The sequence below is a fragment of the Natator depressus genome, chromosome 1 (assembly GCF_965152275.1).
Source record: "Natator depressus isolate rNatDep1 chromosome 1, rNatDep2.hap1, whole genome shotgun sequence".
NCBI classification, from domain to species: domain Eukaryota; kingdom Metazoa; phylum Chordata; order Testudines; family Cheloniidae; genus Natator; species Natator depressus.
Window position 1 is genome coordinate 216314909 of NC_134234.1, and position 17979 is coordinate 216332887.

The following is a 17979-nucleotide window of genomic DNA, read 5'->3' on the forward strand; positions in this document are numbered from 1 at the left end:
CACACATGCTGGGATCAGCTCCATAAATTCTGGGAAGACTCCTGCATATTTAACACCACAGGATCAGTAATATCTTGTGTTGAACAAAGAACAGAAGGAAAAAAATTTTCCCCAGGTGTCCCTGCTTAGTAGCCACAGGCCTCTATATAGCAACATATACTAAATTAGCTGTTCCAGGGGGGTCACATGGAATTTCTGATATTTCCCCTGACCCCTATAAATATCTCAGATCTAAGGTAGACCTAAAACTTCCTGTCTTTTTTTTTCTCTGCTGAGTCTCCAGCTTGTGAAACATAAAAGGGAAGCTTTACTAGACCACCTTTGAGCAGAAAAGTACATGTAGTTCTGCTATAAGAACCTGAGAGAAATGGAGGCTAACACCAATGTTTCAGAAGGGAGAAAACATTTTCAAAGGGAGCAGCATTGTCAGTGGTTAAAACACAAGACAGAGAGACAGAAATCCATGCCTTATAGTGATTGACGCAAGGAGCTCGATCTAGTTCGCTTAAGAGTATTAAGGGGTGACCTGATCACAGTCTACAATTACCTACATAGAAAACACATATTTGATAATGGGCTTCTCAGTTTAACAGACAGACGTATAATATGACCCAGTAGCTTGAAGTTGAACCTAGACACATTCAGACTGAAAGTAAGGCGTAGATTTTTAACAGTGAGGGTCATTAACCACTGGAACAATTTATAGAGGGTTTTGGTAGATCTTCATCACTGGAAATTTGAAAATCTAGATTGGATTGATTTTATTTTTTAATGATATGCTCCAGTTCAAAAGGAATTCTTTTAGGGAAGTTCTATGGCCTATGTTATACAGGAGGTCAGATTAGAGGATCACAATGGTCCCTTTCTGGCCTTGAAATATATGCAACCATGAAAAAACAAAAGTCTGGGTTCTTTTGTCAGTGAGTTAGTGATTTACTGTGTGACCTTGCGGCAAGTTGTGAGGAAAAAGGTAAATTAAGAGGATAAAAGAATATTGCGGCCTCATTTCCACTATAGCTGATCCCAGACAGCTTTCTTATTTTTTAAGATAATACAGCTACTTGACACTTGAATAGTGTAAACTGCTGCTATCCCTGGAAGCCTGAAACGATCCGTTATTCTCTCTCTGTTTCACTTAATTGTTCTGTTCACAGAGAGGGCTGGGGGAGCTGGTTTTCCAAACAAACTTTCCCATCCAGAGACAGGAAACATGTTGACCAAGGAATCTCCCATCCACAAAAATGATATTTTGTTCAAGACTGCCATCCATCCATCCAAATACATAAAGACTGAAGGAACTGTCTGTCATAATGACCTGTTCTCTGCTAGTCACCCATACATGCTGTTTTCATAGAGAAATCTGTGCTACTATATCTGCTCACTCTTTAAAAAAACCCCAAAACCTGAAAGTGGTTTAAGCCAGCCTCAAAAGCCACTCAGTCAGAAAAATTCTGTTCTAAGGTCACTGCCTGATTTATTATTTAATAAAACAAAAAACAAGAAAAACCAGGCAAATGCTGTTAGAAGAAACTATGGGCCAGATCAGCATCAGAAGAAGCCTATGCTGCATCAGCCAGAAGTCCCAAATTTGAAACCCTTGTATCTCCTATTTATGCCAAGCACAGCTGTAGATATCCGCTATTAGACGAAGATCACACTGTTTAAAAAAGTGAGCTTTACATCTAAATCCAGATGATCTCGTGTGTAAGTGAAACCACAGCACTGGTTCCAAGGAACAAATGACAGAAAAGCACAGTCAGGCCTTGTGGACGCTAGACTTATTTTCCTCAAATTTCCTGCCGCGGCTGCCGCCAGCAGTTCAGCTTCGCCAGTGGTAACGCGAAGTGCAGACAATATGCTGGTGCTGCTGGGGTTCCAATCAACTGTGTCAAAGACCTGCTTTGACCATGGAAGATGGCACATCGGTTAAACCACTGGCTGGTCTACACTAGTGCTTCCCCTGGGGCCACCGCTAGTTCAGCTATAGAGATGGTAGGGAATTTTAGTTAAGAAGGTACCCCTTAGGCTGGAGGGTCTACTGAGTTGGAAAAATAACCCAGCATTTGATGTGCTCGTGGGACTTACCTGAAGGCAAGCTACTCCTATGCCAACAGCTCCCATTATCAAAAGGTGATCTGCCAGGAACTGTTCCAGTTTTGTAATGCATCCTCCCTGCAAGCAAAATCATTGTGTTTACTATGAGGGATAATTCAATGATGTTGACAAGATTTAATCCCCATTTCCTCCCTCTCACACACAGCTTTTATAGTTGTCACAGACAGGAAATAAAAGCTCTTTAGTGTGTATAGAGTTACAGCCTATAGCCTTAAAATCAAGAGGAATGATGATGGGGGGAAAATTCTACATTGACAGTAAAGCCAGGGAGGGTCAGTTCTGTTTGTTGTGAGGTTTTTAACTCTGCAAATGATCAACAGCACGCCCAAACTTGAATCCCTTTTGTAAGTCTTGGTCTTGGGATTTGCAGATTGCTAGCTGCCTAGTGGTCACAGCATCCTGGTGACTCAACATGTACTTTATAGGGAGTTTATTATTTTGTATGGCACTGTGTGTGTTTTGTGCTGTTAAAGAATAATCACATGCTAGGCTCTAAGCAAAGCATTTGTGTGTATTACAGGTTTGACACTTACCAGGCAGAGGTGGATTTACAGTAAAACACAGGGTGCCCAACGACAGGGGGCCCCAGGTCTGGGCAGCTGCAGGGGCAGAAGCCTGGTCCTGCTGGCTCCTGGGGCTCCTGCTGCAGGCTCCGCACCCACCGGCAGCCAAGCTCCCCGCTCCCCAGCCTCTTACCCGCCTCCTCCCCCGAGCATGCCACATTCCCACCCCCTCGTCCCTCCCAGCGCTTTCCCCACCGCCAAACAGCTGTTTGCCAGCACTCAGGTCACTCCAGAAGGGAGTGGGAGGAGCAGGGCCGCAGCGTGCTTGGGGGAGGAGGCGGGGAAGAGGCGGGTGCAGGGCCTTGGGGTTGGGGGCGGGGCAAAGGCGGGGCCCTCGCATTCCCCTTAAACATACACCCCCCCCAACCCCCTGCCATGAGCCGCTCAGGGCAGGAGGCTGGGGTGGGGCAGGGGGCTGGGAGCACCCCCACACCCCCAGCCCTGTCTCCTGCACCCCCTTCACACACCCCCAGCCATCCCTGAGTCCTGCACCCTGGACACATACCCAGCCCCCCCACACCCTCTCATGTTCCCTCCTGCACCCCTTGCACCAAACTGGAGCTGCCCCAGGTAAGCACTCCACACCCCAAACCCCTGGCCCAGTCCTGAACCCCCTCCCGCACCCTAACTCCTGGCCAGACCCTGCACACCAACCCCCAGCCTGCTCCTGCACCCTAACTCCCTCCCAGACGCTGCACCCCCAGCCCTGAGCCTCCTCCCGCAACCTAACTCCTGGCCAGTCCCCACATCCCAACTTTTTTTACCTTTTTTTTTTATATAAAGTGTTCTTATCCAAAGAACTTTACAATAGTTAGCTAACAGTACAAACAATATTTGGAAAGATCATTAAGTGGTCTGCCAAGATCCCCAGCAATTTTCAAGTGGTCTGTGGAAAAATAAGTTAGACTACAAAAACAATCAAGGTACCTCACTTTATTTTCATTTACTTCCTATTACTTATAGGAAGAGGGTGAAGAAAAAAAGAATGAAAAACGGGGGCAGGGAGGAGATAAGAGAGAATGTCCTTTTTCTTGGCTGGGTCCCAAGGAGGGGCCCCAAAAATGAATCTGACCACAGGGCCCAACTAACTCTAAATCCACCACTGTTACCAGGGGCATCCTGAGGGAGTTAAATGGCTCACGTCTTTGTAGGTGTCTAGGAGAGGCTGTGTTTAAGCTATGGGGGAGTCTGAAGGGTCATTACTGGGTCCAGCAGGGCAGCAGCTGGACAGCAGGTTTCAGCTTTCAGGAAGGGGTCCTAGACAGAAGGTCTTCACCCTGAAAATGTGCCTAGGGATCTCAAGAGTGGGGCAGTGGCTGGGCTCTGTTCAGGCTCTAGATTTAAAACGCTTGGGGACCCAGCAGTTGAGTTCCCTACAGCAGTCTCAGGGTGGGGGTGGGGGGCTCAACTGAGATTTTTGACAGATTGGTACATATTGAGACAGATACTAGAAAAAGGGTAGGTAGTCCACGGAAGCACAGGTATCCGTTTGAGGTGACAACAGCCTGGACCGAATGTGTGGAAAACCCCACCCATGATCTTCACTAGAGAACTAAGCACTGACAAGAATCTCTGGGGAGGCACAATGCTACAGAAAGAAGGATGCAAAACCCCAGTGAAGCCATTTTTTCCTTGTTTACAGGTCATAGGCTTTTTGCTGCCTTTCCACCAGGGAGGGGCAAAATATTGTCAAATACTCTATTAGCAAAGTGTCACAAATTTGCTCACTTTTCCCTGCAACATCTCTGCATGATTATTGAATACAAATATTGCAGGCATATATGCATGTCATGAACTTGTTCCAAATACTGTAACTGGGGCAAACATATTTTCATTCCACACTGGATGTCATTTTCACTATTTAAAATGGTCAGAATGGACAGCTTCTTGCTAAATCTAAGATGCTAGCAGTTGTCAGATAGAGCCACCAACTGGCTGGAACGCTCCCTGCTCTGGAGATTACGCTATTTTGTACCTTCAAACGCACTTTCTTGTTAGTGAAGTTCCAGTAAGCTTATTTGGAACATCTACTGCAAGCAGAGATGTGGAATTCTATGCTAACAACAGAACAAAGGCTGAGAGCTGAATGTTCCCGAGCAACTGTGCAATAATAGAAACTGGAATGGCAGAGCTCATTTACCGCATACATGCTGGAGAGAAAAAGAGAAAAATGACTGCGTAAAAATGGCACTTTCCGAATTAACCGATCTCCTCTCTGTGTATATTTAGAATAATTTTTCACTCAAGGCAGCAGATGTTAGGAATTTACTGCAGTTTTATTTGCATTAGTTCTGCACAGCCAACACAGCTTGGAGAGAAGGAGCTGGAGTCTATTCTTTCCCAGCAACTCAATTCCAATCAGTGACACCCATGTAACCCCGCTGAAGCTAATGGATTTGCGCTGGTGTCGCTGAGGGCATGCTTTGACCTGCAGAACCTTTATTTATTATTTGTACTGAGATAGCACCTACGAGACTCAGGCATGGCCCAGGACTCCACTGTGCTAGGCACTGTACAAAGTCCCTGCCCTGAGGTGCTTATAATCTTTGTCTTCACATAATAGACTTGATGCGTCTCTCACTTTCAATAGTGTAAATCAGGAGTACCTCCACTGAACTCAGTGGCGTTGTAAGAGGAGCAGGAGAGTCAAGCATAGCACACAGGCAGTGGCATGGAAGCGTTCCACACTTCTGCCTACCAGTGTGCCTCAGTCCCCTCACCATCCAGGCCCCCTGGCTTTCTGTTTTACCCATGGTTATTTAATTCAACAGCATTGTGTAAATCACAATGATGTCGATGCTGTTACGAGGTTAGAGTAATCTCTAATACTTTTGGAATGTCTGTGTTACACAGAAACTCTCTTTTTTAGACTGCATGAAATTAAACTAGTAACTAGTCACAAATCACAGAATATTTGGGGTTCAAGTGGATTTTTAATAGGTCCTCTGTCTACCCCCCCTGCACTGTGGCAGTGTTGATTTTATTTTCCCTAACACATTCTTATTAGAAAAATCTCAACGGCACACATGCAAAGAACAGAGAATAATCTGTACACTTCAAAGTACAGTTTCACTCTGAAAAGTGACTCTAATAATGGCATTGGGGGCAGGAGGGAGGGAGGTTTCAATATTATTGCCGGTCAGACTCCTACTTAGTCATGCTTTGTCTGCAAGTAAAAAGCTGTCAGCCCTTCAAACTCCACCTGGGCTCTGAGAGGCAAGCTGGAAACTTTCATTCATACAAATCAGCAACTGTAACAGAGTCAATCCAACCCTTTTCACTAGCATTATATTCACTGTAAAGGTGACCTGCAAAGGAAAAGAAGGTTGGTCTGTTGCCTTTTTGGCTTTGTTATAATGCAGAGAGAAGGCCTGAAAGGCTTTAGATGTGTTTGTTGTTTAAATGAGTAATGCAGGTCTTGTCTATCAAATTTATCCTAGAAGATGCTGTGGATGCCTGAAGACCAAGTAGAATTAAGGCATTAAGGCACTAAGCGCTTCAGCAGAGAAGTAATTTTTTACTCAAGCTGTTTTATATTCTGTGTTTTGTTCATTTTAAATTCATTTAACTCAAATGCCTGAAAAATGGTTGAGAGAAAAGTTCTCTTTGGTAAAGATTTAATATACCCACAATATACCCACCCTATTGATTAAAGGCTGAAATAGCTCCCAACCTACCAAGCCAATTCTCTGATTCCTTGAAGAAGCCCTCCAGCAAGAAACAGGGAAGAGCAGATTTGATGTTCCTGATATTTCTGAGACAAAAAATTAGCAGAAATATTCCCTTTCTATTTATATGTTTTTGTAAAAACTCATGAGTCCTTTTTTATACATCACAGTGAACTGAAACACAGGCACATGTAATGTGAATGACTGACAACTGCTGTGATACCAAATCTAGAACTGACTCCATCTCTATGATTGGATGGGACAGTCTTAAAGCAGCTTCTGGACAGAGGGTGGTATAAACTAATGAGAACTGAATTTTGATTGGCCAACTCCCCTCCACCCAGAGAAGCACATCCATTATGGTAACTTTTTAAAGTGCTTATCTGTCAGTGTCAACCAGTAAGCCTTCTAAGGACTTCCATTTTTTCTCCTCCAGTGTTTGGAAATGGGTTTTCAGCCGTTAGCTCTGGAAGCAATAAACTGAATGTGTATTAAAAGGAATGTTTATAAAGTGACACAGTACTTTGTAGAATGCACAGTACTGTATTTTTCTGTTGCCACTTGTAATGCAAAACCAATATAAAATATTTATACACAAGGAGACAAAATATATGATCAGTGCAATACACTGAAGCAGAGAAAATCTTAGGAAGAATGATGCCTTCAGAGTTTTAAAGGGCTTCTGAGCAAAGAATCAAGTTTTAAAATTAGTTTCTGCTGTTGGATGTAACACACACTGTGCCAGAGAAACCAGCCGTTTGAAACAGAGAGTGATTCTGGTGTTAAAAGAGAGAAACCCTACCCCAGGAGGTAGTTATGTAATTTTCGTTGCTTCCGTCAATGCAAAGTACAGCAGGGACTTTAAAAAAAACAAACCCCAAAGCAGCCTAGACTTTAATACTTTCAAGTCCCTTTATTGCCTCTCTCATGTTTATCATTAAACAACTGCAAATATTGGCACTGAATTTAAGATCAGTTGAATTTCAAGCCTGCAAGCAAAGACTGAAGCATGAATATCTCTGAAGCATCTGGCCAACATTCATAAAAAGACTTCTAAGGAGATACTTTAAAAAGATCTGTAGCTAGGTTTCTTTAATATCACTTCAAGAAGCCTGAGTCTGATCCACAAGGAGGTTTCTTAGTACTTGGTAGTCAGTGCTGTTTAGCTGGGGAGGGTGTGTGGACTAGTGGGCAGAGCGCAGGACTAGGAGTGAGACCTCTTTCCCAGAATTTTCAAACCCATGTGCCTAAAGTTAGACTCCTAAATGCATGCTTAGAATCCTAAATATAAAGTGGCCTTATTTTCACAATTGCTGATTAAGGTAATGGGAGATGTAAGTGCTAAGCATCCCTGAAAATCAGGACATTTTTATTTGGGAGCCTAAATATGGATTTGGGAGTCCAACATTATGCACTATCCCTGCCTCCTCAACTGACACACTGAGTGGCACTGGGGAAGCTACTGATCCTGACCATGCCCTCTATTCTCCGTCTCTAAACAGTGTTGAATCATGCCTGGAAAAATCTTCCAGCTAGTGTAAAAAGCTTTCTCTGGGAAGTAGGGAGGAGGTAGGCCATCAATTGCTGCCGGATTTGAGCTTTTATTAAGAAAATAAGTTTCTAACCCTTACAGTTTTGACGGTAACCTATAACCTAATGCAGCGTGGTCTTCACTGGTTCGTAGACAGATAGCCCCAGTGTCTCTCCTGCTGCTCACCACTGAGTGAAAGGAACATGATGGGTCAGGTTCACAGCAGCTGTTCAAGACTCCTGTGGGCAGAACTAACAAAAAGCATGACCATTTCACGCTGCTGCTTGGCTAAGCTACAGGCAGCAACAGAGGCAGGGACTGGAGTTACACCTGAGGCAAGTTGAAAGGGGGAAAAAAAAGATTATATGCTGAGAGCAGGGAAGGGAGAGCAGTATAGACCCGACTCAGCAGTGAGGAGGTTCTGAGGACAGGACAACAGAAGAAGAGGCACAGAGAACTGCATCTCTCTCCTTGCAGAAAGGAGCTCCAAATTTAGCAGACATCTACTAGGTAGAGGCTGATGGAGCCCTGTAGGAGATTCCACAACCTGCTAGCAGGAATCCAAGCACCCTCCCCCTATCTAGCAACTGCAGGGATGAGCATCTCACCAGGATGTCATCCCTGGACTTTGTTAGTGGCGTCTCTCCCATACCCAGCTTTCGGATCGGCCCCTTGCCTGTAGGTTTAATTTTTTGGCTAGTAGGTAACCAGTACATTTTCCAGTTCCTGGGGACAATAATGGATGGGAAGTAGCATTTCCATCGTTAAGTTTGCCACCACCCGCCATTATAAAATCCAGTTTTTGTCCCTTCCCTCCCATCAGAATGGCTTGGGAAATGGGTTTGGCCTGAAAATGGCCAGATTTACTCTGAAAGCAAAGACAAACATTGGTACAAAGTTTGAATGAAATCCAACATTTGAGTTACAGTTCAGTAACAAAGGTCCCCAGTTTAAAATGTTGACTTGTTTCCTGTTTCTTTTCTTTCCTCTGATGTGAAAAGAAGCAATTTACTATTTCTTCAAAGCTCCTTGAGAACTCATGCACCAGCAATATGAAAAGAAAATGGATTGTTAGTTACAATTTTTGTTGCAGCCGTGGGCCAAATTCTGCCCCCATTGATGGCAATGGCACTTTTTTCCTCCACTGAGCAGGACCATGTACTATGTCCAGAATTGTCAACAGTGGCCGCTGATTGTGGTTGCCTCCACTTTTGGGTATGCAGATTGAAATGCCTTGGACCTACTATAGCAGACCTTTTATCTATCATCTCTTGATCTCTACTAACTGTTATTTCCCTATTAGCCTTAATTTGATGTGACGATTTGGGGGATTTATCTGTGCTACTTGTGAACTCCAGTTTATGCTATGTCATTGTTATGGAATTGTTGTACCATGGAATAACTATATGCAGATGCGGAATCCACTATTTGCCGACAAGAACTGTATCACTACAATGGTGAATTGTTAGCGGTTAATAGCCACCTATTCAGGTGGAAGCACCTTGAGACAATGGGTTAGCTCAAGCTTTCCTCTTCCTTGTCTGCAGGGAGCTGACATTGGGCGAGTGGAAAACACCAACAGCAGAACAAAGGAACCACACGTTGGTAGGGAGATACATAAATTCAAGAGACTCACTGAGATAGGAACAGGAAGCTTTGGGCAAAAGAGAGAAGAGATGGGCAGGCTTTTGTAGAGAGGGTGAGATAGGAAGACCTTATCTACACTGCTGACCAGCAAAGGTCCGAGAGACAAAGCTTCGGTAAAGAAAGCTCCATGTTTTTGAAGAGAAGTCACACAGCTGCAGGCAAAGGATCCTGGGCATCCCAAGGACTTTGACCAAGCCCAAAGAACTCTCCAAAGTGGCAAGGAACTGAGACAGGGAATTGCGTACAGGAGCACATATTATTTCGTCTAGATATGTGTATCCCCCATGTTGTTAAGTAAAGAGCCGTGGTGTTTTAGAATCCTGTGCAAAGTCTGTCTGTGCGCCCCTGAAGAAGTAAATTGTACAACCAGAGCACCCCCATGTCTGGAGCTCTGGAAGAGGTCTATTTAAGCTACAAGAGAGTCTGAGGGGGTCAACACTGGTCCCAAGGGTTAGGCAGGTGGACCACAGGGTCTCAGCTCTCAGAAGGGGGTGCTAGGCAGAGGATCTGCACCCTACGAGTATGCCTAGAGATTCCAAGTCTTGGGCAATGCCTGGACTCTGTTCAGACTATGGAGGCTTAAAGCAGATGGGTTCCAGTGAGGGGCATCACCTCACAGTAGGACGGTGAGTGTCCAAGAGGGAAGCTCAACTAGATATGTGACACTTTTAAAAGAAAATATTAAAATATCAAAATCAAGATTGCAAAGATAGGAAATAAAATTCTCAACAATCCATAGGTCAGGATTAAGACTGTGATAAATGCATATTGTCAGTGTTTGTGTTTATTACGTGGGCAATGTAAGATTTATGAGGCCCTTAGCTATGCTTTTAGGTGCTCTGGTTTTGTAAGTGGTGTGGCAGGTATGTACTACACATTGTTGACAGTCAGCAATATTAGCTCATTTAAAACCCATTTTTATTGTTTTAGAATAATAATTTATTTAGAGATGCTCCAAGATTCCATTAATTGCTGTTTGCAATTCAATTTGAGATCTTCAAATGGAAGTTGTGGTAAGCTTTAAGGGCTGAGCTTCCCAAGATGGAGCGTGGGTGAGGTGCTGTGAAGCTCTTGTGTTATGCACAGCCAGATGGAACCGGTCACAGACTAAAGCAGATCTTTTGCAAATACTTGAAGCACTGAACATAACAGGGTACCAGAAGTATACAAGGACTAAGAAATACCCCGTGTAGAAGAATGGAGCACTTAAAAGCCCCATCAGAGTGAAACTCCTTCAAAATGTGGGAAACAACTGGAAAAGGTTTACACAATGCTTCCCTCTGAATCTGCAAAGCAATGGATGCTAGCAAAAGAGAAAACAGTCAGAAAGTAGCTATTATCAGAAATGAGGGTGTCTCTCAAGCACTTTGTGTGTTTAACGGTTTTCAGTTAACTCAGACAGAGGAGGTTAATTATGAAATTGTATTACAGAAATGTGTGGAGTACTGCACTCCACTGAAAAATGAATCACATGAGACAGAGGTTTTTATGCAGTGTTGTAGCTTTGTTGGTCCCAGGATATAAGAGAGACAAGGTGGGTGAGATAATATCTTTTATTGGACCAACTTCTGTTGGTGAGAGAGACACATATTCCAGAAGAAGAGCTCTGTGTAAGCTTGAAAGCTTGTCTGTCTCATCAACAGAAACTAGTCCAATAAAAGATATTACCTCACCCACCTTGTCTCTCAAGAGATGTTTTTAAACAGTAGTGTAGAACAAAGGTAAAACCATAGAAGACTTTGTAACTGATCTAAGGCTGAAGAGCCAATCTTCCAATTTCTTGAGGGGTGGAGGGTGGAGTCTGAGCCCCGATTAAAAAAAATAAAAGAAACAGATTGCGATTGGGATCTAGAACAAAAAAAAAAAAACTCAGAGAGAGACTATTGGGAAATCCAGAATTAACCCTTGACAAAACAATTAGAATTGACCAAGCAACAGAAGTCACCCAAACTGGAATGAAGAGCGTGGATGTAGAGCGTGGATGTAGAGCTTTGACACTACAGACATGATAGAGAATCCAAAATACCGCAAGAAAAGTGACCTGAGGCAGAAAGGCACATGGCGCACAAGTCAGAATCAAGCAAAAAGAGCACATGGAGCTGCACAGTCTGTTACATTTTCCACACGTCAGGACAATGCCTGACATATAGGAAAAGATGCAAGAAATGTAACGCATTACATCACTTTGCAAGAACCAGCAGTGCGTGCACCCACTAGTTCATGTGAATTCGTCATTAGAGTGATGGACAACACTGTAGCAGCAGATGAATGGACTGCCAGCCTGCAAGCAAACGGGATGTATATTAATTTTAAGTTGGACACTGGTGCACAAGCCAAAGCATTTCCAGAAACAGTGATATTAACACTATAGAAAAGCCACTGGTATTGGAGAGTAAATGGATAAAACTCAGGGATTATAGTGGTGAGTTTAACCCCACTAAAGGCATGTGAACTAGATGTATGGGTAAATAAATTCAAAAAGTTACAGTTTGTAATAATACCAGGGAAAAGAGCGCCTGTTACTGAGTTAAAAGCATGTCAAATGCTTGGTCTCTTCAAGAGGGAGCACTCTGAGAGATAGAGAAACAAAACAATTGAGGAAGAGTTTGAGGAGGTCTTCCAGAGGACAGAGAAGCTCTCAGCAGAGTACAGAATAAACCTGAAAAAGCCCAACTATCCAACAATTCACATCCCTAGGAAAGTTTCCCTTGCCTCAGGGCAGAGGTTAAAATAGGAGCTGGATTGGTTCGTTGCTCTGGGAATCATAGAACAAGTAGAGGAACCAACAGGGGTATACTCATTAGTCACTGTAGAAAAAACAACAACAAACCTTCACTTATGTACAAACCCAAAAGAATTAAATAATTACATGAAAAGGGAATTTTCCCCTCTACCTACAAGGGGAGAATTTTTGGAAGACACGGCTGCTGCCAAATATTTTTCATTGCTTGACATATCAGCAGGATTCTGGCAAGTGCCCTTAGAAAAACAGCACATTTGTGCACTATCAGCACCTGGTTGGGGAGACATTGTTTCTACAGACTGCTATTTGGGTTGTGTTCAGCATCCAAAGTGTTTCACTGGAAAATATAGCACGATTTTGATGGTCTAGAGGTTTACATAGATAATATTTTGATCTGGGGAAAAACAGCAGAAGAACATGACCAGAGGCCCTCAGCAGTTTTGGAAAGAACCAGAGCGGCTGGCCTAAAGCTAAACAAACCAAAAAAACAGTTACCTACCTTTTGTAACTGTTGTTCTTTTGAGATGTGTTGCTCATGTCCATTCCATTGTAGGTGTGTGTGCCCCCACGTGTGCAGTCATCGGAGACTTTTGCCTTAGGGAGTGCCGCAGTCATGGCGTGGTATGTCAGATGCCGCCGTCCCGGCGTCCTCTCAGTTCCTTCTTGCCGACAACTCCGACAAAGGGGCAGGAGGGCAGGTAATGGAATGGACATGAGCAACACATCTCGGAGAACAACAGTTATGAAAGGTAGGTAACCATTTTTTCTTCTTCCAGTGCTTGCTCATGTCACTTCCATTCTAGGTGACTCACAAGCAGAATCCTCTGAGGTGGGCTCGGAGTACACAGCTTTGCAGACTGGAGCACTGCTCTGCCGAAACCAGCATCATCTCAAGCCTGCTGGGTCAGCGCATAATGTGAAGCGAACGTGTGGACAGACGACCAGGTCACAGTCCGACAAATTTCTTGGATCAGCACTTGAGTGCGGAAGGCTGCCAAGGAAGGTTGCACCCTAGTTGAGTAAGCCGTCATGACTGCTGGAGGGGGCACCTTCGCCAGCTCGTAGCAGTAGTGGATGCAGGCTGTGATTCAGGACGGGAGTCTCTGGGCTGACACCGTGCAACCTTTCATCCTGTCAGCAACAGCCACGAACAACTGCGTTGACTTATGGAACAGCTTTGTTCTATCAATGTAGAAGGCCAGTGCCCACCTGACATCCAGGGTATGCAGCCTGCGCTCCTCATCCATTGCATGAGGTTTCAGACATAGGACTGGTAAGTAAATATCTTGGCCCATGTGGAATTGGGAAATGACCTTGGGCAGAAAGGCCGGGTGAGGATTCAGTTGGACCTTGTCCTTATAGAAGGCCGTATAAGGGGGCTCTGACCTGAGCATCTTGATCTCAGACACCCGACGGGCCAAAGTTATAGTGACCAAGAAGGCGCCCTTCCAGGAGCAAAGCAAAAGGGAGCAGGACGCCAAGCCTCAAAGGGAGGGCCCATAAGCTTTGACAGCATGAGATTGAGGTTCCAAGGTGGGACCGGGTCCCTGACATGCGGATAAAGGTGCTTCAGCCCTTTCAGGAACCGTGCCGTCATGGGATGGGCGCAGACCGACCTGCCTTGAAATAGAGGGTGGAACGTGGAAATGGCTGCCAGGTGAACTTTGACCAAAACCAACAACAAGTCCTGGAGCTTGAGGTGGAGATAGTCCAGGACGTCCTGCAGCGAGGCCTCCTCTGCATAAATGAACTGATCCGAGGCCCAACATGTGAAGCATTTCCACTTCGCCACATAGGTAGCCCTGGTGGAGGGTTTTCTCATGCCCAGCAGAACTCACTGGACACCAGGAGCACTACTGCTTCTCCCCGCTCAGCCACGCAGCAGCCAGGCTGTCATGTGCAGTGCCGTGAGGTTTGGGTGCAGCAGGATGCCGTGGTTCTAGGACAGCAGACCTGGTCGAAGAGGCAGCTGCAGTGGGGTGGCTGCTGACAGGCTCAGCAGTATGCCAAACCAGGGTTGCCAAGGCCACTCTGGGGCAACAAGGATGATCATCACGTTGTCTTGCTTCACCTTGAGCAGGACCCTGTAGATTAACGGCACCAGCAGAAAGGCGTACATCAACGCTCCCAACCACGGAATCAAGAAGGCGCCTGCTCAGTGGAGAGCAGAACATGTGGCACTTCCTGTTCTTCCAAGACGTGAACAGGTCCGCCTAGGGAGTCCCCCACCGGCGGAAGATTAGAGTGGCCACTTCTGGATGGAGCGACCACTCGTGGCGAGACGAGAAGGACCTGCTGAGGCGATCTGCCAGGACGTTCCTAGTTCCAGGCAGAAGGGTCGCTACCAGGAAGATGATGTGCTGTACAAAGAAGTCCCAGAAGCTGAGAGCATCCTGACAAAGGGCCGAGGACCCGGCACCGCCCTGCCTGTTGATGTAATACATTGCGGATGTATTGACCGTCAGGACCTGCACCACCTTGTCCTTCAGATGGGGTAAGAAAGCCTGGCAAGCCAGGTGAACCTTTCTGAGTTCCCTGACTTGATGTGCAGGGGTAGGTCATGTTGCAGCCAAGGCCTTTGGGTGTTGAGCTCACCCAGGTGGGCCCTCCACCCTATATCCAACGCTTCCGAGACCAGGGTGAGCAAAGGGGACGGGGTCACGAAGGGAACCTCTCGCAGCATCAGTTCGAGGTCCTGCCTCCAGTCCGAAGACTGTAGGACATGGCTCGGCACCGTGACCACTCGGTCCAGGGGGTGCCTGCTGGGAATGTAAACTGAGGCCAGCCACGTTTGCAGGGGCCTCATATGGAGCGGGGCATGGCTGATCATAGCTGTACATGCAGCCATCTGGCCCAGTCACAGGCATGTATGGGCCGTGGTGGGCCCTGATGTGGGAGATTAAGTCTGCCCTGGCCTGAAACCGTGCTTCTGGAAGGAAAGCCTTAGCTTGCATAGAGTTGAGAACTATCCCTATAAACTCTATGTGTTGCACTGGTGTTAACGTGGACTTCTCCACGTTTATCAACAGGCACAGGCTGAGAAAGGTGGAGCAAACCAGACTGAAGTTTCTTTGCACCCACTCCGGAGGCCTGACTTTCATGAGCCAGTCGTCGAGATACGGGAACAGGTGGACCCCACACCGCCTAAGATAAGCTGCTACTGGCACCATGCACTTGGTGAACACCCTTGGGGCTGACGATATGCCAAAAGGGAGCACCGTGAACTGGAAATGCCGTCCTACCACTATAAAACGGAGGAAATGCCTGTGTCCTGGGAATATGGAAACATGGAAATATGCGTCCTTCAGGTCGAGAGCAGTGTACCAGTCTCCCAGATCCAGGGAAGGGATGATGGAAGCCAGGGAAACCATGCGGAGCCTCATCTTCTTGAGAGACTTGTTGAGGCGACGCAGGTCCAGAATGGGTCTGACCCCCAGGGTGTTTAGAGGGCCCAGGCTGTGCAGGTGAATGGTCAGAATAGGGGTGACGCTGGCTGAAGCTACTGTCCCTTCTTCTTACAGAACCGTGGCGGGGCTGCCAAGGTCTTGGCGGCGGGGGCGGCCAGAAGGGCTTCCAAGCAGGCTGCGGCGTATGTATGCCCAGCGAACGAAAGGTGGTGTGGTGTCTGTCTGCTCAGAGAAGAGACCAACCCTGAGGTCTTGGACTGAAGTCTGCAGCTCCTGCGAGAGGCCTGCCGTTTGTAGCCACGAGCTACACCTCATCACCACCGCCTACGCGACTACCCGAGCCGTGGAATCTGCCGCATCTCAGGCCATTTGCAGGGAGCACCTGGCTGCCGCTGTGCCGACCTCAACCAGGGTGCCAAACTCCTGGGCCAACCCTTTTGGGAGGGACTCCTGGAACTTGCGGAGGGTATCCCACAAATTAAAGTTGTACCTTCCCAGGAGAGCACTGGTTTGCCACCTGGAACTGTAGGCTGGCAGTTGAATACATCTTTCTCCCAAAGAGATCCAGGCTTTTGGCCTCTTTATTCTTGGGAGTGGAGGAGGTATGGAGCTGTTTTGTCCTTTTCATTGGCTGCGGAGACGACCAATGAGCCTGGGGGTGGGTGGGTGTATAAAAGCTTGAACCCTTTAGCCGGGACAAAGTATTTTTTCCTCCACCCTTTTGGAAGTGTGAGGGATGGACGAGGGGGTTTGCCAAAGGGCCTTGGCAATCTTTAAGACCCCTTTGTGGACTGGCAAGGCGAGGCGGGCCAGGGTGGAAGCAGAGAGGACATTGAACAATGAGTCCGTCTGCTCGGCCACCTCCTCTACCTCTAAGCCCAGATTGTCCGCCACTCTCCGGAGCAGAGTCTAATGCTCCTTAAAGTCATCGGGAGGGCTAGCCCTCGAAGTCCTGCCACTGCCTCGTCTGGAGATGAAGAGGATGCTAGGGTTACTGGATGGGGATCCGTGGCTTCCTCCCCCCAAGGGGAGGGAGGTTTCGGGGTGGGTACTCCACCCCAGCCTTCAAGCGATCGGCATGCACCAAGCCCAGTGCCATTGGGATCACCAGTGCCGCCCATGCTGCTGGCACCATGTGGGACGCTGGTGCCATCTGTTGTTTCACCAAGGCAGCTGCTGATGATCGCTGGGAAGGGGGCATAGCCATCGCTGGCATTCCCCACAAGCTCCAATAAGGCCACTGGGCTGGCCACTGTCCCTGGTGCCACGGCTGCCATGTTGGGGCTGATGCAATGTTGGGACCCCAGTCATGCCGGTGGGATCTAGGTGAGGGGCTAAACCAGGCCTCTAAGCCAGAGGAATCCCCTTCTGGCGACCATGGAGGAGCCATTGACACCTGGGTGCATCTGCTGACAGTTGCTGTCGGGGACCGGTGACCGGAGTGAGACAATCGGTGATGGTACCGATGCGAACAGTAGTGACGTGTAGGAGACTGGGGCCTGGATGGGGATCGTTCTCACGTGGCAGGCGATAGGGAATGGGGATACAATGTAGGAAGACGAGCGGCGGTACTACGGAGACCGAAGCCGGTCTCTAGGTGAACCTCGTCGAGGTAGCAGTGACCATGATCTCAGCAGCTCCGGGGATTTGAGCAGCAGGGGAGAGAAGCTGTTTCGCCTCATAGGATCGACTGCGCTCTGCAACTCCCCCCGAGACCGCAGCAGCTGGCTTGCCATCCTGGGGAGTCTTTGCCGCTTCCTGTTGCCCCAGCTGCGCAGCCAATACCAGCGGAGGTCTCTGCTCCCTTCAAGCAGGGAGGCCTGGGAAGGCGCCGGTGCCAATGGGGGCTTGGGTCCCAAACCGCTTGAGTCAGTGATGGAATTTTCAAGGGGCTCAGAGTTTCCGCCGGAAAGGTGTGCCCTCGCGGCTCCAGGAAGGCCAGGTGGCCGAGCCAGTCCCTTGCCCGAAGGCCCTTGGGCCTTTTTGCCTCGTACCAGTGAGCCGTACTTCCGGGCCTCCTTCTTAGGCACCAGGAAATTCGAACGGTGCCGGGCGGAGTCTGTTGCCGGGGGTGCACTACACACCAACGCCGAGGTACTCGCTGACTCCTGGCGGGAGGGCTCGGATGCCAGGCAAAGGGCTGACTCCACAAGAAGAGCTTGGAGTTTAATATCATGCTTCTTTCTGAGCTTGTGGCCGAAAGTTCTTAGAAATATGGCACTTCTCCTTGATGTGCGATTCACCCGAGCACTTGAGACAGCCGCGGTGGGGATCACTAACAGGCATAGGCCTGCTATAGTCCGTG

General features: G+C 47.3%; 1 protein-coding gene across 3 annotated transcripts in view; it reads right to left on the reverse strand.

Moving 5' to 3' along the window:
- The window catches only part of TSPAN11 (tetraspanin 11), a 220117-nt gene that overhangs the window by 94082 nt on the left and 108056 nt on the right, over window positions 1-17979 (reverse strand). For all 3 annotated transcript variants that reach the window (XM_074935592.1, XM_074935605.1, XM_074935598.1), the window contains one exon: window positions 2086-2172. In XM_074935592.1, the coding sequence (XP_074791693.1) occupies window positions 2086-2172 (87 nt within the window). The remainder of the gene's footprint in view (window positions 1-2085; window positions 2173-17979) is intronic.